Source organism: Poecilia reticulata, linkage group LG17 (genome assembly GCF_000633615.1).
Source record: "Poecilia reticulata strain Guanapo linkage group LG17, Guppy_female_1.0+MT, whole genome shotgun sequence".
Classification (NCBI taxonomy): domain Eukaryota; kingdom Metazoa; phylum Chordata; class Actinopteri; order Cyprinodontiformes; family Poeciliidae; genus Poecilia; species Poecilia reticulata.
The window spans coordinates 6,634,631-6,656,992 of record NC_024347.1 but is presented as its reverse complement, the minus strand read 5'-3'; the positions used below and the strand labels follow the sequence as shown (position 1 = coordinate 6,656,992).

The 22,362-nt window shown below is 38.8% G+C and overlaps 1 protein-coding gene across 1 annotated transcript in view; it reads right to left on the bottom strand.

Moving 5' to 3' along the window:
* Positions 1 to 19,513, bottom strand: part of scinlb (scinderin like b) — a 20,853-nt gene extending 1,340 nt beyond the window's left edge. The window contains exons 1-16 of the mRNA XM_008433375.2: positions 19,389 to 19,513; positions 14,972 to 15,159; positions 13,548 to 13,702; positions 9,570 to 9,731; positions 7,320 to 7,469; positions 6,863 to 6,952; positions 6,584 to 6,716; positions 5,813 to 5,901; positions 5,513 to 5,728; positions 4,258 to 4,391; positions 4,081 to 4,171; positions 2,694 to 2,864; positions 2,445 to 2,619; positions 586 to 701; positions 372 to 449; positions 181 to 241 (exon numbers count right to left, since the gene is read on the bottom strand). Coding sequence (XP_008431597.1) covers positions 181 to 241; positions 372 to 449; positions 586 to 701; positions 2,445 to 2,619; positions 2,694 to 2,864; positions 4,081 to 4,171; positions 4,258 to 4,391; positions 5,513 to 5,728; positions 5,813 to 5,901; positions 6,584 to 6,716; positions 6,863 to 6,952; positions 7,320 to 7,469; positions 9,570 to 9,731; positions 13,548 to 13,702; positions 14,972 to 15,152 — 2,002 coding nt within the window. The 5' untranslated portion in view covers positions 15,153 to 15,159; positions 19,389 to 19,513. The remainder of the gene's footprint in view (positions 1 to 180; positions 242 to 371; positions 450 to 585; positions 702 to 2,444; positions 2,620 to 2,693; positions 2,865 to 4,080; positions 4,172 to 4,257; positions 4,392 to 5,512; positions 5,729 to 5,812; positions 5,902 to 6,583; positions 6,717 to 6,862; positions 6,953 to 7,319; positions 7,470 to 9,569; positions 9,732 to 13,547; positions 13,703 to 14,971; positions 15,160 to 19,388) is intronic.
* Between the last annotated feature and the right edge of the window lie 2,849 nt (positions 19,514 to 22,362).

The following is a 22,362-nucleotide window of genomic DNA, read 5'->3' as shown; positions in this document are numbered from 1 at the left end:
GGATGGATGGATGGATGGATGGATGGATGGATGGATGGATGGATGGATGGATGGATGGATGGATGGATGGATGGATGGATGGATGGATGGATGGAACGAACTTTTCATTTAAGAACCACCCCAGCTGTTCATTCAGAACACCAACAGAAGATAATCCCCTCTGTGTCTAATGTAACCAACCTATTTTGGGAGCTCCGCTTCTTTCCTCTGCATTTGCCTCGTTACCAACCCAAAGAAAGAGCTGCAGGGAGGAAAGAGACACAATAAGTAAAAAGCTCAATCAGGCAGCCTACAGCCAAGTGCTCAAATCAAAACCAGGACTCTTTACGTGCTAAAATTACATTTCAGGAGTGAAAAAACTCTGATCTTACCTGATCCCAGGCATCCAGGATCATGACATCATCAGTGGCCAGGTCTGACTGTGTGAAGTCTCCTGGCACTTCTTCCACCTGAGCACCAGTGCAAATGGAAACTCAGACTGACAGCATGCAGGTTTTACTAATGCATTATAGCTCAATAATAAAATGTCTTTAATATGTATTTAGCATCCATGGATAAAAATGAAGGAAGTTGTTTCCTACTTACAATAAGTCTTCCGGTTTTGTTGGAGCAGCCGAACAGACGAGGAGGTCTGTCTGTGCTCTGCAGGCTCTTTGACGTCTGGTACTCCTTTTTGCCACCCAAAGCAGACCAGAAATCAGCTGGAAAGGAAGAGAAAACAACAGCCGTCAACTGGAAGTAGTTTGCTCCATCTGAGTAACTGACGCTCTACTTGCTTGAAGGTATGTGATTTTTCTTTATGCTAGTCCAGTGAGTTCAAGTGCTCAGGCAGTGAGACACTTAAAAAATCACTGGAATGACCAGAGCTTTCTCATATGGAGCACTGACTAAGACAGCGCTGCCCCACCCTCACCTGTTGCTGCACTGCTGGTCAGATGTCTAGCACAAGACAAATGTGACTGCACTTGCTAAATGCAAAGACAGTCATGTCACCATATTTGTTAAAGAGCAGTATTACGTGTTTTCCAGGTACATGGTGACATTTTAAAGCACAATTAAATAACTATGTTGCGTTTTGCTGCTGTAAAAATGCCATATATATGAATATGACTTAAAAGAAATTTTACGTCCTAATTTTACGCTTTGAAATTGGGCCTCTGTCTCTTTAAAAACTCTTGCTCTTTCTGAAACTCTGCCTTCAGGAAGTCATCAAAACATCGCTCCTCTATTAGCCCTTTAGCAAGTTACTTACTGAGAAGTAGATCATATAATGAGCTCAGCAGATGTGAAGTTCCACCAGGTGTCCCCTAATTGCTACGGGCTAGTCTAAAGGAGCTGAGCCAGAGAAGGCTGCTCTGTGAGGCGGAAGCTTGGAAACTGCACCTCTAAGGAGGAGCTGCACCTCGAAGGCGGGGCTGAGTCCAACCAAGTGTTTTGTACAGCTGAATGGCTGCCATGGAGATTAAGGTATTTCTCAAACATGCATGAAGGAATCAAAGCCACACTCCAGGTATGTTTGTGATTAGGGAATAACATAACATGAATTAAAGCTTAAAAAAAAGTTGATTTTACATGTTGCTGCCCCTTTAAGCCTTCTTTCACTCCTGGCCCCATGCCTCAATTCCCAACATAATAAAACTCAAAATAAAATCATGTTGTCTTTTGGTTTTGGTGTTCCACACCAAGATGGCTCCCATCTCGGCACCCATTAAAAAACGGATTAGGGTTAGGGTTAGGCGTTCGTGATTTGGTGGTATTCATGACAGGAAATGAATCACGGCCTTCTTGCTCTGGAGACTAGATGAATCAGCTGTATCTAGTCAAATTAAAACCAGAATTGAAGCATATGTGCAATGAATTATTCATGTTATTTCTTGGTTTTTCTGCTCTTTTGCTGTCTTTTATTATTTTATACAATGTTGTGTACTGTGATTTTGTTTACATCGGTTGGGTAGTAAATACTGAACAGAAGTCTCTATTTTCAAAAAATGTATTAAATTATCATTGAACAACCAACTGACTAGTGCTTTCTCCCAACTTTTGCTGTCAAAATTTTGAGGACTAGTGTAGCGTAGCCACCAAGAGGAGTATGGAGTAAAGTAATTAGCCCACAGATGAGGTAAACTGCTTGTGAGAGCGAAAAAAAAAATCAATGTCATATCAGTTCGAAAGGCTAGTAAGGTAAATAAAATAAATATATATATTTAGTTTTATAAAGGCATAATATAATTCCAGTTAATTACTTTTCCCCATTAATTGCCGTCTTTATCTCAGTTAAGGAAAATATTCTTTCAATTTCAGTTTTTTGTTATTTTATTAGTTTTAGTTAACTATAATAACTTTGATAACCAGTTGTCCATTGAAGGAACCAGAGCTGGTTGGCTGGTAAGAATCTTGTTAAATCGTCCACATCTTTCTCTGCATGCGTTGACTTTGAGACCCACCTGGCTCCTTGCCCTCTGACACATTGCTGGGACTGCCACCCAAAAAGCCCACAACATGCTTTGCTGCGTTCATCTCCTCCTCACTGGCTCCTACGCCTCGCCACACAAACAGGCCATTCGGGGATTTCAGCACAAACACATCATTGGTGTTCAGATTGGAAGCAGAGGCCTCGACCTGAAAGAGGAGGTAAAGAAAACTTAGAACTTGTGCTACACCCCATAAATCGTCATCCCTGCACACCAACTCACCTCCACGGCCCGTGTGGCACCAGATGAGCTCTGGCGGATGTGAAAGAGACGAGTGGCAGCGGCCTGTGACTGCCCGTCTTTACGAGAGGTTCCGCCGCTGTGGATGATCATGGGTTTGCCCTGGAAGATGCTCATTAGGTGGGGAGGCTCTTGACCCTGAGTCACTCTCACCTGTGGATAAGTGGAACTAAGTTATTTATTTAATCCAAAGGAGAGGGCAGCAGCTTCTCCAGTTACCGCAACTGGGTCACAGTTGCAGTAATTGCAGTGCCACATATTGGAAATGTTCTTCAGATGATAGAAGGCTGACTTTGCAACTGTCTTTATGTGACTTTGAAGGTTCAAACCTGAGTCCATCACTACTCCCACTACATGCATTGGTAACTACTTGCATTATTTCTTATAATCCGAGCGGAGAAGAGGGGCACTAAGATGGAACCTTGGGGTACCCCTCATATGATTTTTGTCTGATGAAAAATCACATACTGGTACAAAGAAGTCCCTGTTCTTTAGGTAAAACTCAAACCAGTCATGTACTGGATCACAGGGTCGTTTTAGTAGTATGTCATGGTACCAACAGAACCATGATATACCATGATAGGTTTCCCCACAGTTCATATTTGCATTTATGCAGATGTCAGTGAACACTTTGACAAAGGCATTCAACTCAATATTCTGTTTATTTGAAAATTTTCTTCTCGTGCCTGTAATTCACTGTTCCTTAACTTGTTGTTAAATGATTATTCATTACATGAAGCTAACAAGTCCTGCATCAAATGAGTCAAGACATAAAAACTCAGTAGAGTGGGTTTATTTTAGCATAGTTAAAAAACTTGTTATCGCTAAGGAATTAAATTCGGATACCTTGGTGTTCTTTTAAAAGGCTACTGTGAAAATAGAGTTTGTTAAAAGAAAATTAAGTCACACTGCCCTCTGCTGGATATCTGCAGTAGTTATTTTTGTCTGTGTAATCAAATGAAATAACATTGAATAGATTTTTAGATTAGCATGGCAGTAGAGTTCTATTTTATGTGATCCATATCAAGTTACAACTATTTGTCAAGTTGTACCTAAAGTTGGTTGAATAAATAAAAAATCAAGCAATTTTCATATTTTCAGTTTTCAAAAAAAATATTAATTTAATAATTTTTTCATTAGGAAAATAGAGAATCTTTTTTATTATTTCTATTTTGTATCTGTTAAAGGTCTTGCCGATGCAACTTAGCTTAATCTGGTAGCGTGCATCAAACTGTGACATCTTTGTTTGAGCTGTACACTGCCCTTTTGTAAATGTAGTTTATTATAATCTATGACTTTCTGAACTAGATACCAGTTTGCTCCGTTTTCCTGCATAACCGAGAGGTGACTGTGTGTGTCATGTTCCAACCTGAACTGGGGATCCTCCCATTGAGTCATCCAGCTTCACTGTGAGGAACGCTGAAGCCGCCAGTTCGTCCTGCGTGCATTTCAGCCCCTGCCTGGTGGAGGAACACACACAGTCTGAGAGATTCTCCTTCTGCGCGTCTCCAGCATTTCTAACTGTGTCTGTGCTCTGGTTCCTCACCAGGTGTAGATGATGTGTTGCTCCCTGCTCCCCTGTCTATAGCTGTAGAGGATGAGGTAACAGTCTCCGCCATAGAAGTGGCCATGAGTAGCAGGATCCACCAGGACGTTATCCCCGCCTTCCACTCGCCAGATCTGAACACCAGAGAATGTTTTTTTTTCACCAAGGTTATTATAGCTGATGAGAACGAACAGCATAGCAAAAACTGAAATTGAGGAAACACTTTTGTTAACGAAAATAAATAAAAACAATAATCAATGGGGGGGGGAACTAACTGGAACTATGTTGGGCATTTATAAAACTAACTAAAACATACAGAAATGATTGAAATAATAGCCTTTGGTTTTGTGTTTAATGATCTATTTCAAACTGAGGTGAAACTGATATTTTTTTCCCCCACACAAGCAGTTTGTGTGAGTTGTCGGCAGAACTTATGCTAGTACGCAAAATGACGACAGCAAAAGCTGAGAGAAAACATAAGTTGGTTGTTCAACTGTAATTAAAGACATTTTGTGAAAATGGAATCTTCTGTTCAGTATTCATTACCCAATTGATGTATACATAATCACAATAAAAATACTTTGACATTTTTGAATTCTGCACCTTATAATTAACCAAAATATGAAAAACTAAAACTACTACTACATAAAAAAACTAAGCTAAATCTTAATATTTACACTGCAAAAAGACAAACTAACTTACAAGTAACTTTTCAACAAGGTTATTATAGTTAACTTTTAAGTATTTTTCTCTAGATTCTAGAATAAATTTTTTTAGAACATTTGAAATAAGACAGAACTAACTTATAAGTAGCTAAAGGACTAGTTCCATAGGCAGATTATTTCACTTATAACAACAATTTTTTTTCATATGTCATAAGTCAAATAATCTGCCAATAGAGCTAGCACCTTTTCATCAATATTAAGGAATTATTGACTTAAAACAAGCTGGGACAAGTTGTTAAAAAGTTACTTGTAAATTTGTTTTGTCTTATTCCACATGTAATGAGACATTTTCACCAAAAACTCGACCAAAAATATTTGGTAAGATTTTGTGTTTTTGCAGCAGAACTAATAACTAATAAAAACAAGAAAACACACTGTAAAATCTAATAAAACTAATGACATTAGACAAACAAAAAGTAACAGCAAAATTAAACTAAACTATCCTGAAAAACCAAAAACTATACCTGCTTTTCACAGAGGCTGGCGACCCGACTCTCTGTGCCAGGTTGCTTTCAGAAACACACTCCTACCTGGATCTTGCCTTTGCCGTCGTCCACCATGCCGTGCTGGGCAGCCATGGCTGTGTTTGTATGCAAGGTGGAGGCATCAAAAGGCACTTGTTCCACTTTGGCGATGCGCCCGATAGCGTAGGCCTTACTGGGTCCTGTTGTCTCATCCTTGTCCCTCCAGTCGCTGAAGAACTGCTTGAACAAGGTCGTTTCTGCTCCAGCAGGAAGGACTTGGATCTGCAGGTGTAACTTGATTGTTAGCTTTAGCTTAGCAAAACTTTGTGGGACTTTTTAGACTGGTTAAGGATGAAGGGACCTTACCTGTGTTTTATTGCTGTACCCTTTGTCTTTGATGAACTGCTGTCCTGCAGACATGGCGGCTTTACGCTCAGAAGCATTGGCCTTTGGACCTGTGAGAGTGAAAAGGAGAAGGCCATCAGTTCATACTGTGGTGCAATTCTAATTTAATTAAATGCTTCGTATAAATAAAAAAAACGACAGCAAGAAATACTAGGAGGGAAGGAGTAGAAAAAAAAAAGCAAAAATAAAAAAATGTTAATCTAATACATTTTTTATCATAAATTTTACATCCAAATTTTTTGTCATAAAATAAAAAGTGTTTTTCAGTCATAATAATAAAATGTGAGTTTAACTGATTTATACAAAAATTTTATAAATTGCTACAATTATTAATAAACAGTTGAAAGACTTAATTATGTTAAGTCATTTAAACCTTGTTTGTAGAACTTTTTTTGTCTTTAGCAGGACGAATGTCTCATTACTCAGGGACAACAGATGAAAAAATAGCCATTTGCCTAATTTTGGAGCATTTACAGAAATGTCAATTAATGTGGATTGTCCCTACCAAGTAAATTAAAATTCAACAAAATTTGCTATGTTCTTCTTTCTTTCTGTCAGTCAAATTTATCAAGCAGCTTTGCTCCTCAAGCTAATGTAGCGAGCTTGAAGATCAAAGATACAATAGTCCAACATTACTGAGGTGTTTTGGCCAATGATGGATGAATTTAAACCCATGAGTGTCGCTTTAATAATTTTTCTGCTACATCATCAAGACATGAACACTTTCAGTACCTTTCCAAACAAAGATGTTCCTGTCCACCCCATTGTCCAGGATGTAGCATTCCTCAGGGGACAACATGGCCTGTTTGAAGGGACTGGACTGAGCCACAGCCGTCACCTTCATGGAGCCAGAGGCATCTGAGATCTGAAAAGCAACAACACACAGTCACATTAAAGTGAGTTGAATAAGCAAACATGAAATCTATGGTCTGTAGACTGTAGTAGAGTAAACAGCTTTGTTTTAAGAGGTCCCATGCAATTATCAGACTTTACAGACAGTTTAATATTTACCATGTAGAGGGCGCCCTTCTTCCTGTTGGAGGTGTCCACCTTGTCATCATCCGGAGTGCTGGGAGCAATGGTGGGTTTGGCTCCTAAAGCCTGAACAAACAAGCTGAAGAGTCAGTCACTGTGATTTTGTCTCCATCAGGAAACCAGCAGAATGGCAGCAGTTTGATTGGTTGATGTGAGGTCCCACTAACGTCAGCCAGATTAAAACTAAACTTAAGAAAAAGGATCAATCTCAAACTGCCTCCCGCCCCAAACTCAGGTTCATTATTCCTCTGCGATGTAAAGGAAGTGTTTACAATGTCACCGTGGCACAGAACTGGCACAGAGACAAAGAGCATCTTTCTGTCCGCCCGTTCCCACGCCGACCGACATTAATTCCACAAAATGCTCCTGATTGAGGCTCACACTCGATGTGGTTCATTAGGGGGAAAAAAAGAGGAATGTGAGAATGTTTCACCTCTATGATTTCAGAGGGTTCGCCTCCTTCCTCCACCATGTGCACCTTGGCTCGGCCGTTTCTCTCATTGTCTCTGATGTCGATGGCCACCTGGGAGGCCTTGAGCCGCTCGAAACGGTTACACTCACTGCCGCACCACTGGTACACATCCTGCAGGACGGGGAGAAAAAGAGAAGAAAAGGATGTTTGAACCCTCAACTGTCTGGAAAGACAAGAAGACAGGAGCATCACCTGCAGCATCATTTATGACTTTAGGAGTCAAAAGGCCTTCTCGGAGTAGTGTAACTAACTGTCACCCTCCGTCCAATTATTCACTAATTCAAAATTATGTAATCCAATCAAATTTCCTTTGTGTAGCACATTTCAGCAACGAAGCAGTTCAAAGTGCATCATAAAAACACAAAAATCAACAATATTACATTTATTCAACACCACATACAGTGTGTTGCAAAACGGTTTATCCCCTGAAGTGGAAAATTTTACAATTACCACATGATTATAAGTAAAACAACGCATAACAGTATAATTATTTTTGTGTAATGCACGTGCTCATGAAAAAGTCTTCTGAAGCCATTTCTCTGGCCTTGATGTTACAATAAAGTTGTTAAATTGTTTCTACTTGCACCCTCATGACGCGCTTGACTCCCCAAGTGAAAGAAGAGACGTGTGCTTCCAATCTGTTCTGTAACCAAGTAGACTGTCAAACTTTGTGAATGGAGTGAAATCCTCCCTACAAAACTGTATGCTGTGTTCTGATCCAGGCTCTTTCTCCTGACTGTGTTCAGTGAACAGAGACTTCAAACGCTGGAAAGCCTTTCAATAAATACTGATTACGAATGTATTATTTTTCTGGTTCTTTGGACTTTAAAACAGTTTTTCCTCACTCTTTTTCCACAACAGTTTGGCGTCACAAACAGGATCCGGACAGTTGGAGAGGTTGAGGGTGACGGGAGATCATGAGCCTGAGGATTTTGACTTCAGTCCACCTCCACGTCAAATGAGGGGAGTCCTTAACATAAGAACTTTAACAGTGAGGACTGTTTCAATTGGGCTTTGTTGTTGGTTGTTTGTTTGGTTAGTTTTTTTATTTATTTATTTCTGCTGGGACAGAAATAAATAGACTGCTGGTGAACTAAGGTTAATATAATCCAGCAGGGAGTAAGGATAGCTATCTAAAGAGTGGGTATAAAAATACCCAGGTTTCAAAAACTGTACAATTTTATAAAATGTTTACATTTGTACTCTTTTTTTGGAGTGGATACTGGGTCTCTTTATACCCACTGGGTATTTTTATACCCACTATCTAAAAGTTAGATATGGCTACTTTTAATCTTTTTTCACCTTCATGTAAAGAAAGTAGCTATCTAGATAGTGGGTGTTTTTAAGTCTTTTTTTCACCTCCAAGAAAGAAAGTAAAGAAAGTAACTGTCTAAGGGAAGATAGTGGCTGGTTTTTAGCATTTCTACACCTTCAAAGAAAGAAAGCCAGTGGAGAGACGTCTCACTGAAAAAATGGGTTCCGGATCCTCAAAGAAAAGTTTGGAGTGGCCTGGTCCTGAGCCTAGCAGTTATATTTATAACCTAATATCAGAAAAATACATACACACACGCACCCCCCCGCACACACACACACACACACATACACAGCCCATTTTACTCTTAACAATTGTTATAAAAAGTTTTTACCAACTTGGATCAGTGATAATAAAAAAATGGCTTTTTGTCTTTTTTTGGACACAATTGTTAAACAAAAAAAATTACAAAATAATTGATCGAAACATACAGTATTATCAAAGTGAAAAAAGATTTTTACTAAATAAGGACAATTAAATAAAAATATTTAACATAAAATAAGTGATTGCATAAGTATACATTCACCTTTACAGTGATTGACCTCATTCAACAGAGGTCCAGCAAACTAGTGTTAGTCATTTCACAATGAGTGAATGGAGATCACCGGAGTGCATTGTGTGTCTCAAAGACACTTGAGTATGGAAGGTCCATTCACCGATTCCTCTGCATCCCTGGTCACCACTACAGCATGAAGACTAAACAACACTCCCAACTAATCACAGAAAAGGTCTAAGTCAGGGGATGGACATAAAAAATCTAAGGCCCTTCACTTTCACTTTAAATTTATAAAACACCACCAGTAGAATTAAAATGATAGTCATAAAACCTTTACTCTGAACTATTAAGAAGTTATCATATCTGGCTGCATGCATCATAAGAAGCATCATCAGGACATCACCTTCCCCAGGTCGATGATGAAGCAGTCTCCTTTGTTGAAGCTGGACCAGGACATTTCCACCTCGGTTGCTCTGATGGCTCTGCGGCCCTTTACGTGCAGCAGGCGCTTCACATTCATGTCATTGGTCACCACGTGCTTGAAGCCTGAAGCCACACCCCCTTTCTGCAGAAGAAAGTCACAGCTTAATGTTGGACAGCATTCCAAACTCATCACACGTTCCAGGAAACTTGTACGTTGTGGTGGAAAGAGAATTCCTTCAAGTTAAATCAAGTTTGTTTGTAGAGCGAATTTTAGCAACGAGGCAGTTCAGAGACGCCATAAATTTACAATTTTGTCAAATGTCATTGTCAAAATTACCAAGCAAATATCATGGATTATTTCATTCTCAAGCACAGAACAGAAAATTTCAACCTTTGAGCACACTTGGTTAAAAATGATCGAATAAATAAATGATTTATTAGAACAGGAGCCACATCAACCATTCAGAGCACTTTACACTCAGTCACACGGTTCTGATCTGTAGATGTTTGGACTTTTAGATTCAGGTATTTTCTGTTTTGATCATTTCTCTCTTGTTTGTTTTCTTATATCAGGTCATTTTAGTTTATTCCTTGTGTTAGTTCAGTTTGTGTTTTGTCTCTGTTTTTCTTCTTTACCTCGCTCTCAGCCGATCATCCTGCTCCTTGTCCCAGCTGTTTGTCATTCCTTCACTTTCCCTCACCTGCTTCGCTCCTCTGTTATATCCACTCCCTCCTCAGTATTCAAGCTCCCCGGTCACATTGTTTTCTCTACTGGCTCCTTCTGCTGCATTTCATTAACATAGGACTTTTTTTTACCCTACAGAATAAATGTAACCAAATTCAAAGCTGGATTTTATCCATTTTTCAATCTGATCTCTCTCTACATGCCTGTGACAATATCTCCATCTAATTAACAAGGTTGAATATTTTCTGAAACTGAAGAAAAATGACAGAATATCTGTTTCAGATCAAAAAAGACAGTAATATACTATAAACTGCAGTTTTATGGATGATCACTGATCTGACGATTCTGATTTTTGCCAATTCCAATTTTATTTTTAAATAACTGACACTGTCAGGTATTGTAAGGTCACAATACACCTTCAGTGATCCAGTTTTTTTATTTTTTTATTGAAAAACATTAAACTATACATGTGAAACAATACAAAGTTGGTATAGCTGCACACGAGGCAGATAAATTAACTTATAAATGGGGAAAAATTATCCTTATAAGTGAAATAATCTGGAATTGGTACTTTTTTTAAAATCAATGTTAAAAAATGATTGAGCTCCTACATGTAGCTGAAAAGTTACTTGTTAGTTAGTTTTGTAGCATAGCAAAACTAATTTTTAGAAAACATGTAAAGGAGTTCCTGATGGGATGTGTTGGAGAGGAGCAGTGTGACGTCTTTGACAGAGGAGTTTGATGGAAACTAAAGCTGTCATTTCATGAGAACAAGAAAGGGAAGCATGTAGTTCAGTGGCTGGTTCAGTGGAACCTTCTCTAGCATGAGTCAGACCTTCAACCAGAGACGGATCACTAAATTCAGAGGAATTCGCTGTTTGGACCTCCAAATGAACACCAGATTTATGCTGTTCTTCCCGCTGCGTGGTTGTTAAAAGTTTCCGCGGTAACAATGCAGCCCCTGTTGTTTCCCAACAATGGAGTTGCCAGCCCTGGAAAACCTGATGATGTTTGGTTCTGTTGCTTCACTGTGAAAGGGCGTCTGGACCAACATGTGCAGCGCAGAGTTTCCAACCTCTAAATAAAGTAGTAAACAAGAATTTGAGCTTATTGCATTCAGCTACAGTCAAGCTTGTAGGCGTGGTTTGTTTCTGTGGGTGTGTGCGTGTGTGAACGAGGTTTTTATATCCTCATGGAAATCTACAATGTGAGGTTGTGGGGGCCACTGCTCCTTGTGGGGACATTTTCTTGGTCCCCATAAGGGGAAATGCAGTTTTTGGGTTAGGAGTTAAGTATGTGACAGTTAGGAGTCAGGTTAGGGTTATGCTGTAGAAAATGAATGGAGGTCAATGTAAAGTTCCCGCAAGACATGAAAACATGACTGTGTGTGCATGTATGTCTAAGTGAGAAACACATGCCTGGTAAAAGTGGTTTGACTTTGCGCTTCAGATGTCCCCCTTTGAACTAGCTGGTTGGGTGAGTTAAAGCCAAGCAAAATCAGACACACCCCGAAGCTGAAGTGGCTCTCAGCTGAACGTGTGGCGTGTTCTCTGAACTTCTAATCATAACCTCCTCTGTGCCAAAGTTCAGAAGACATAGCAATCATTAAACAGGGTAATTATGTGTAGGTCAACAAATCATAGCTTCTTCTTTTTCTTCTTCTTTTTCATTTCATTGGTCATTCTGACTTTCAGTGTATGTAAATTTAGTTCCCTTTTATTTAAACTGGTAAAACTTTAACTAGAAGCAGTAAAAAATATTTACTTCATCATTCAGTCCTCAACTCAGTGCTGAAGTTTTGTTTTATTTATAGAACATAAAGTTTTGTGACTGATGATCTGCGTGATGCCGGGATGATGGGACGTGAACTGAACGCTATCATCTGCATAGAGACATGCATGATGTTAAACAGGCATAAAGCTAAAAATGTTCCATTCTTTTAGTAGATAATCGTTAATTAGCAATAAATCACCTGAAGTGACATTAGTGTTGCTTTCTGATGTGTGCGTAACATTGAAACATGCATTATATTGTGTGATAAAAAATAAAAAACAACTGCCACTTGTCAGCTTCCTTTTAGACAAGTTTATTTACAACTTGACCGTTTTCACACATCATCACATTACATCCACAAACTTCATGAGGATTTTATGTGATCGACCAACACAAAGAAGCACATGTTAAATAATTGGAAGAAAAATGATGCATAGTTTTACAAATAAAAAGATGAAGTATATGGTATGCATTTGTATTTATCCCCCCATGCATGCTACAGCATTCAGATTTTAAATTTTCAAAACAATGCATGCTTTTCCATCTGCTTTACAGAAGTATTAATACTTCATAAAGTGATACGTGACAGACTTAAGAGATAAAATACAGTGATGTTTGTGGCTATAAAAAAATCACCACAAGTCCAAGAGAAATGAACATTCTTGCAAATGATACCAAAGAGTTATAAAATTAATCATTTAAATTAATTTATTTGAATTTATTTGTATGTTATTTTTGTATTTGTTCTGGAGTTTAAAATATATTTATTTTTTTACATATAGTGTAAAATATAAAAAACTTTTAATGTTTGAGTGTTATTAGTTTGTGTTATTGACTTCTCTATAACTTGGTTCATAGTTGAAAATCATTGATTTATTCCCTCTATTTTCTGTAAGGTTGATGGTCCTTCTGTTTACCTCTAAAATACTCAACTTCAAAGGGACTTCCATCATTTTTGGAACAGTTTCCTGGAACAGTTTCAGTAGTTATAAGATGAAAATGCAGTCTTAGATCTCCTAAAGTCTTTTCTTAACAAAAGATGGCAGAGATTTTGCCTCTGCTGGACGTTTGTGAGAAACAGGAATTGTAATGATTATGAGAGTGCAAATAAACCCTAAGTGAGGTTTTCAACATTAATTCCAAATGTGAAGATATGCATATATAGGAAAAATAGCTAAAACATCTAGTTAAAGCAAATATACAGGATTAAGAAATTATTTTAATAAAGGTTACGTCTCAACATATTTGAGTTTAATACAACTGTTTCAGGATTTTGTGTTATTCCCCGACAGGAAATGTTCCATATTTTTGATAAAGGATGTGTGTAAAAAGGTAAGCAATGAAGAAAGTTATTGATTGTATTTGATTAGCAGCTGAAAGGATAAAAAACAATGGAAAGGTGAAAATAATGTCGAAAAGAACATGAACATGTTTTATATTATCTGGTGAAAATACATATAAGCCAGATAACATTGTGCCCTGTCAGAGAGCGATGCTCACCTGGTACTTGATTCCTGACTTAAAGTATCCCAGGAAGGTGTTGGACTCGTAGTTCTGCACCTCCCTGTACTGGACCGGTCCACCGCCCAGGAAGTCGTCCAGCTGCATGGCAAAGATGGCCGCCGCTCCACTCTCATCCTGCGAGCACTCGTCGCCTGCAGAGGACAGAGACAGCAGCTCTCTGTGTTTCATTGCGTTTGCAGAAGGACTGAGCTTCTTTCAGAGCAAACAGCTGCTCTCAGGTTGGTTTAGTCACATTAACCAAACACACATATCCTGAATGACACATTGCTTTATTCCACCTTACCAGACTTTATTTGTATTTCTGTGGTTTAAAGACATTTTCCTGCTGCATAACACACAGCAGTTTCTGTTTTTGGGTCCCCGTTCTTGTTTTGCAGCTGAAGCATTAAGGGAACAACTGACTCCAGGTTTAAGTTCAGAATGTTCAGAGAAGTTAAACCTGACTGGCTGCGGTGAGGGGGGGAGGGGAGGGCATGAGAAAATGCAAATGGAATTTCACAAGCAGTTCTGACTTTCAGGACAGAATTTTTCAGCTTGCCATACAAAAGAGGATGTTTCAGCCTCCGATTTCAAAATAAAAGGAACTTGCTATTTTGTCTTGGTTGTTTTGCATGTTAGCACTGTGTTGCATGCATGCACAATAATTGCATCAGCTTTGGAGGAAGTGAAAATTAGAATTATCTATAGCGAGACATAGATAATTCTATGTCTCGCTAGAATTATGTCTATAATTCGTTAAAAAGCACTGTAATATATAAACTGTGATAGACCAATGTAAAGTTGTGCATTCCTGTAAAGTAAAAGTAAGAAAAGAACCCATGGTGTTAAATTTCTTTTAAGTGTGGTGTGCATTTGTATTCATTCCCCCAGAATCAGTCCTCTGCAGAACTGTATTTTGCTGCAGCTGCAAATATTAAAGTTTCTGCCTATTGTTCTTTGGAAATGTCAGATATGGTCACCTTCCCAAAATATTGGACAAAAAAAAAAACTTCTGGAAAAAAATGACTTGGGCCATTAATTTAAGAAAGTGACATAATTCCACCAAATCCCAAATGGATTCAGGTCTGGACTTTGACTGGGCCATTCTGACACCTTAATATGCCTTTATCTAAACCTTCCCTTTGAAGCTCTGGCTGTATGTTTAGGATCATTGTCTTGTTTGTCTTTTCTTCCATTTTTATCCTAATAAAACACTTTGAAGTTTTTAGAAGAAAATTTTCAAATGGCTATGAATAATTTTGTTCATCAATGTCAAGAAATAAACCAGGTGCCTTAGAAAATGAATAGAGAAATCATAAAATCTACAGTCAGGGCAGACTTAGAATACATTTTGTTCTGCAGGAGATCTCTCAGCCGTCTTGGGGTTTTATGTGTGTTTTATGTGTGTGTTGCAGTCTCACCCAGCCACATGTGTATGTTGTAGGACGGTGCTGAGGTGGTGAAGAGCAGCAGGTAGGCATCCCCGGTGTAGAAGCTGCCATGCAGCGCTTTGGGGACGGGTTTGAGGTCCATGCTCTCGATGCGCCACACCTGCAGCCCCGGACCTTTCCCTGCGTCTTGAAACTCCTTGTGGGAAACCATGACGGCTCTGAGGGGAGATATGGGAAACCATGGAGACGCAGGAGAGACTAAAGTTCAAGCTGATTTAGTCTGGAAAGAATTTGCAGAACATAAATGTTTGTGAACCTAAAGGCAGGATAGATGGTAAAGAGTCAGAAAACACACAGCCAGTATAAGCAAACTTTGACAAGTAGGTTCTATATTCAGCATCGGCTTCATGACGTGTTTCCTGAGCAGCGCTCATAAGCAGGGGATGTAGTGAAGAACAGAGAGAGCGGAACCTGCTGTGGTTATCAGTTATTAACATGTGATCTACTGTCTTATTTGAGTATTTGGTGGCTTACAAAACTAGATAAGTCAGTTATGAAAACCTCACTTATCCCCACTGCTGCCTTAAAACCTGTAGATGCATCAAGAGCGTTAGCCAATGAGCAACTTTGGTCATTTTAGAAAAAAATAATAATATTTAATTAAACTTTAAATGTTTTTTCTGGGGCTGCACAGTGGCGCAGTTGGTAAAGCTGTTGCCTTGCAGCAAGAAGGTTCTGGGTTCAAATCCCGGCCCGAGTCTTTCTGCGTGGAGTTTGCATGTTCTCCCTGTGCATGCGTGGGTTTTCTCTGGGTTCTCCGGTTTCCTCCCACAGTCCAAAAACATGACTGTTAGGTTAATTGGTCTGTCTAAATTACCCCTAGGTGTGAGTGTGTGTGTGCATGGTTGTTTGTCCTGTGTGTCTCTGTGTTGCCCTGTGACAGACTGGCGACCTGTCCAGGGTGTACCCCGCTTCTCGCCCGGAATGCTAGCTGGAGATGGGGCACTGGCACCTCTCCCGACCCCACTAAGGGACAAGGGTGCAAGAAAATGGATGGATGATGGATGTTTTTCTCCCATGTCTGTCGTCATCTTTGTCTCTCCATGCCAGACGTAGCATGTGCAGGAGGATGCATGACTCAAACACGCGCTGGTTATCCTCTGATTCCATCAAGTCAACTGTGAAAGAGGAGGAGTAACTCATTTCTCACTCCTGTTTGGTAAAATAAATTTGCACTGACACTGCCTGGCAACCAGACCCACCACACTAAGATTCATATTCAGTGAACAAATGCACTGAATTTTACAAAATGTTACATTTCACATCTAATATGTTTTTGTCTTTTTCTGTGTCATCTGTTATATTCCAGTAAACTGATGCTATTGTTTATTTTTGAGGCCAGAATAACTGTTACCATGAGTTATACCTCATGGTAACAGTAAGTAGAGATGGATCCACAGAAAGATCTGATATTAAAATATTTATCGGTCCTGATATTGAAAAATTTCTAGATTGGGTATCAGTGCCAATGTGACTGATCCATTAGGACAGATTTATTCAGTTTAATTCTATCCTTTGTGCTCTGAGTGAGGCTATTCCTTATTATTTATTTTACATTATATTTTAAATTCCTAATTGTGCATTCTGAAACATTTGGAAGGTTTGTCGCACTTTATTTTTGCACATTTGACCAAAATAGCCAACTTATTGTTTTTGTCAGTTACCAGTTTCTGTATTATTTTTTTTTACATTTGTTGTTTTACTCATAATTGCACCGACTGAACAAATGAAAGTTGTTTTTACATGTTTGACCAAGCTTGTAAAGCTGCTGGTGTTCTTAAGTCTTATGTACTGATGCATTGTTGTCAGTACATAAGACTGCTCCATCTTTTAAAACCAACGTTTGTCATCCAGGAGCTCCAACGGGAGAATAATACCAGAAACACACCAAACTGGCGTTGGAACACAGAAAGCTGACCAACACTGAGGTTTTACAATGAGCCGACCTCATTTCTACAGAAATGAAGTGGCCATTTTTAAAAGTTGGGTCAAAGTAATCTGAATGACTTAGATAGGAAGAGAAGTCGAGTTGACGGTCAAAATTATAACAAGTGCTATCAAAATAAAGGTGGGTGTGTTTGGATATAATTGAGCCTGTATGTATAATTCTGACCCTCCCTGGATTAGAGACGATGTGCATTTATTTCAAACTGGTGCATCTGATTCTTACTGTTGAAGTTCATTAATATAATTTGTTGGAAAATTATTTCACCCTGCGATCGGTTGCATCACTAAAAGTTATGAATTTATTGTGACTGTAAAGTTACACAGTAAAAAATGAACTGCAATATTTGGTTGATTTAGCCTGTCACACAGAAAAAGTAGGTGTTCAAAATTCAAAGTCATATTTTCACCAAACTAAATATTTAATTCACATCATGAATATGTATATATATGTCTCCATTTTAAACATTTAGTTTACTAAACAAATATTTAATTAGAAAGCTAAATATTTAAGTCCAAGTTTAAATATTGAACTTAAATATTAGTTTGGAAAATAAATATTTAGTTTGGAATGTAATATTGCTTACAAATTAAATACTTAATTTCGAGCTCAATATTAATTTTTTAATTTGCAAACTAAATATTTAGCTTGTGAATTAAATATTTAGTTTGGTAAAAATGCTAAATAAATCAAAAATATTGCTTTTATTTATTTATTTTTCTTATCATAGATGAGTGCTCCATCTGTACCATTGCATTGTAAAGTGTAATCAAATAAAAACCTGTGTAACTCTTCCTGGTTTGATTCCGGGCCATAAGCTATCATGCTGATGAATCCACATCTATAAACCTATCACCAGATACATAATCAGTAACGATGCTCAAACAAACATGATAATCACCTTGTAGCCATGGTGACGAGACTGTCTGACCTTTTAAAGTAACATCAGTTTTTAAGCAGCTCTTACCATCAGACTGAATGGGGCCCGGTAGAATTTAATTTGTGGGCCCCACAGATCGATGAACATTTAAGACAACAATGAGTCAAGAATACATTTCTTGAGTTGAGTTCATCCTGTCAGATATTATTTAGTATAAGTGTTGCAGAATCTGGACGTGTTAAAGTGAAAATAGTCCATTACTTGTTGAGTTTGCTTTGCAAACAAAGTGGGTATGGTACAAATAAGAAAAGATTAATTCGCAGAAGCAGAATTAGAATCAAATAAAGGTTTATTTAAAACTAAACCATTAAATTGTATCAGTTCAAATGTTGCATTTACATGCAGACCGTGTCAGTTCTTAATTTTACGTTTTAAATTTCAATGAATAAATCTTTTAAAATTGCTTTACATCTCCATTTTGAAAACCATCACAGGAAAAGAAAAAAATGCAGAGATATTTCCGGTGTCGTTCAGGAGCTCTCGGACGCCCCCCGGTGGCGTGGAGGCTTCCTGTAGGGGCAGTTGCATATTCGTCTGGCCGGCTCTGTTAAGCATTACTGAGTCTGGGACTCTTAATAAATAAACACTGAAAAGTGAGTGTCGGCGCTCACTTTTCAGAGATTACACCGACTGCCTTTTCCGTGATTACACAAGAGCCAGATTACACGTCTGCGGGATTACAGCTGCAGAGAGCCTGACTCCGTCTGCTTCAGCATGCGGGGCTGCATGATGTGGGCCAAGCTGATCAGGAAAACACACATTTCACCACATTAAGGACTGTTATTACAGAGGAGTGTGCTCAGCTGAGTGTCAGCTCATCCAGCTCAGGTTTCAGGGAGGAAAGCGGACTTCCTGTAAGAGCTCCGCTGATCGATCAGCGCAGCCATCCCGCTGTCTGCACTGCAGCGGACTAATGCACTTTATTAACAGAGTCACTGTAGTAACACTGTGGGGCCATGGAGCTAAGAGCATGCATGAAACTTACTCATTCATTCTTAATCTCAGACTTAGTTTGTTATTTTTAATATGAAATATGCATTTGATTAGAATAAAAATGAAAACAGACTCCAGTTTCCACTGCATTTTTTCTTTTCTTTCTTTCCCCCCCGAGTATTATATAAAATTCAAGAACTTTGCCCACTTTAACTGGATTTTGCACGCTACTTCTTTTATTACGGGTATTGCCAATCATAAAGGCAACACCAAGATATGCACCAATAACTACTGACCCCAACCTCTCCTCCCTCCTTCTGCTCTCACACTGCGATCGTCCCAGCAATCCCAGACCCCCACAAAACACATTCACACGCACACACACACACACACACAAAGACACATCTGGAAAATCTTGCGGTAATCCTGCAAGTCCCGCACAAGCAAAGAGCCCAAAGGAAGCAGCAGATGATCAGAAAAAGTCAGAACTCTGGAAGTAATCATCAGAATCGTTCTGTAACAAAAACTGAACCGAATGTTCAGAACCCAAAGCAAACGGTTTCACTCACAGTTTTTTAGGATGAACCACACAAGCAGAGGCAGACAGAGGAGCAGAAGTGCCGCTGGAGGTTGGAGATGAAGGAGTGGGGCGTCTGAGGACGGTCTTTGTGTTTTACTGTGAAGTTTAAAAAAAAGAGAGAGAGACGAGGAGGAGGAGGAGGAGGAGGAGGAAGAGGAGGAGGAGGAGGAGGGAGGCGCACTGATTGGTCCGCAGCAGCAACAGTAGAGGTAGTCCTGTCACTCTGCACTGTTCAGAAACTAGTTCAGCTTTTAAATGTCAGTCAACAGTATGGCCACTGGAAGGGGAGGAAGAAAACAAAAAACTTTCACCCCGAGTTAATCTCTCTATTTTATTCTGTCATTCTGCGTAAAAGCCTTAGAACAGAAAATCCTTATCATTTGGTCAGAGTTCCCTGCCAACTTCCTGGCATTGTTTTTTCTTCTTCTTCTAAAGGGGCAGTATTATGTTAAATAAACTTTTTTTTTAGCTTCACATCATGTTGTAATGTTATTCCCTCATCAAAAACATTCATGGAATGTTGTTTTGATTCTTTCATGCATGTTTGAGAAATCCTTTAATCTCCATGGTAACCATTCAGTTGTGCAAAACGCCTGGGTGGACCTAGCTCCGCCTACGAGATGCAGCTCCTCCTGCAGCCCTGGCCCACAACTCCGCCACTCAGCTCCTTCAGACTAGCCAGCAGTAATTAGCAAACACCTGGAGGAAGTGTGCATCAAATGAGCTCATTATAGGAGCTACTTCTCATAGAAACACTGGTAAAAAGGTTGTTAAAGGGTTATTAATAGAGGAGCCATGTTGTGATGACTTCCTGAAAGTGGAGTTTTAAGAAAAGGTAGGAGCTTTTAAAGAGACAGAGACCCAATTTGTAGTTATTAATGTAAGAAGTCAAATTTCTTTTAATTTATATGTGATTAAGTGCCTAAAAAGATACGCAACACTTCCCCTTTTAAAAGCAGTCACCCATCCGTTCACCTGGTGGTTTTCATTTTGTTGCTCCAAGGCTTCATGCATCAGGAGGAGAGAGGGGCATGCAAACTGTGTGCCTGTGGCTCCTGTCCATGTACTCCAGCTTCCTCCCATGGTCCATAATCATACATGTTAGGTTGACTGGTTGACTGGTTGCTTTGTTATTGTGTATGGTGTGTGCAGGTGTGTGTGTGTGGACCACCGAGCATAAGCACTTGTCAAGAAAGTGACACATAGTTTTTCAATATGGTCTACATATTTTGTTTTGGGGGGTTTTTAACGACAACAAAATGTCAATAAAAGGCTGCTAACGCTAAAAAAATAATAAAAATCAGAAAAAAAGTACAGGGATGTTTGCGTGCAGCAGATTTTCATACACATACATTATCCGTGTCATATTATGCTGCCATGGCATAGTGACAGTCTCAGCAAATATGTAAAACAATATTTTTTTGTAAAGTTACAGACTGCAGCTTTAATGGCATCAGACGTCAGATTCCTTCAGTCATGAGTTCAATATTTCTATTCTAATAATGTTACAGTATTTTCATATTATAATCTCCATCCATCCATTTTCTTTCACCCTTGTCCCTCAGTGGGGTCAGGAGGGTTGCTGGTGCCTCTCCAGCTAACGTTCCGGGCGAGAGGCGGGGTCACCCTGGACAGGTCGCCAGTCTGTATTATAATCTGTTACACTATATTATTATTACTAATATTGTAATTGTTAATCTTGGACATATTTTTTGTGAATTTAATTATTCTGTTAGACTTGAATTTCCCTCCAGTAAGACAATAAAGTCGATTTTTATTCTATTCTAGACTAAAGCAGACATGCAAATTAAGCTTTTCAGATTTTCATTTGGAAACTATTTTTAAAACCATGCTTCAATTTTGCTTTCACTTTAAAATGACACTCTGCTTTGTTTTGGTCTATCATGTAAAATCTCAACATTGATATTTGTTGCGCAGATCTGCTCATTAGTTCAGATGTGGGTGCATGAATAGACACATTTATGCACACACACACATTAGTGTGCCACTCTGCAGCACTTCTCAGCAGGTGAAAGAAATCTGGCCCAATCAGCAGCTCCCTCAACTCAGGGAATATAAGGAATCCACCAACCACTTTGCTGGTTTTGCAACAGAGCTGAGAAAGGCAAACATTTGGATTTGTTTGACTCAACCAAACATGGAATTTAATAATTTAATACTTGAATTTATGGTTAAAATTGTGAAAGAAATTTATGTCTAAAGTTGAAAATGGAATTAGTCATTAAGATATATTAACGTTGAACCAAATGTCTAAAATGTATGTTAAAATATTTTGTATGTATTGTAGGTTTTTCACCTGTTCATTGATTCTGACTCATTGGTTTTGGAAGATTGAGTGAAATCCTGAAGTCTCTTCAAGTCCTTTTCAAGTGGGAAGCCATGAAATTATAGAACACTTGACAATATTTGTGGCTCCACTGTGTAAAAAAAAAAAAAATGTGGAAAGAGAACTTCTCCTAGATGAGCTCACCCAGCTAATTTATTGGAACTGGTTTGAATGTTCTGAGTAATTAATTCAGATTCCCAGAGGCAAGTTAGGTGTTCAACTTTCCAAGAATCGCACAATGTAGAAGTGAAAAAAGCACAACGAATAGAAGGTGTTTCAGTCCAAGTTCCTGTAATATGTAAATGCAACAGATCAGGACCGCAGGAGGCTCCATAGAAATAAAAACCTACAGAAACTAAATGCATGAGATTTGACCACTAATCTATTTTATTTCCGTTTGCGATTGAAAAAGTATTTTTTTTAATAGAAGCATCATTTCTCTGTACAAAAAAATAAACAAAAAGCAGTAAACACCCACCCCAGTCCAGCAGGAAAGAGTAAATGCTGCTTTTAGGGCGTTATAAACAGACCAAACAGTTTACAGGTGCTTTATTTAGTTAGGGGGCAGGTCAGAACCTGCTGAGCGGAGCCGTGTGTGTGTGTGTGTGTGTGTGTG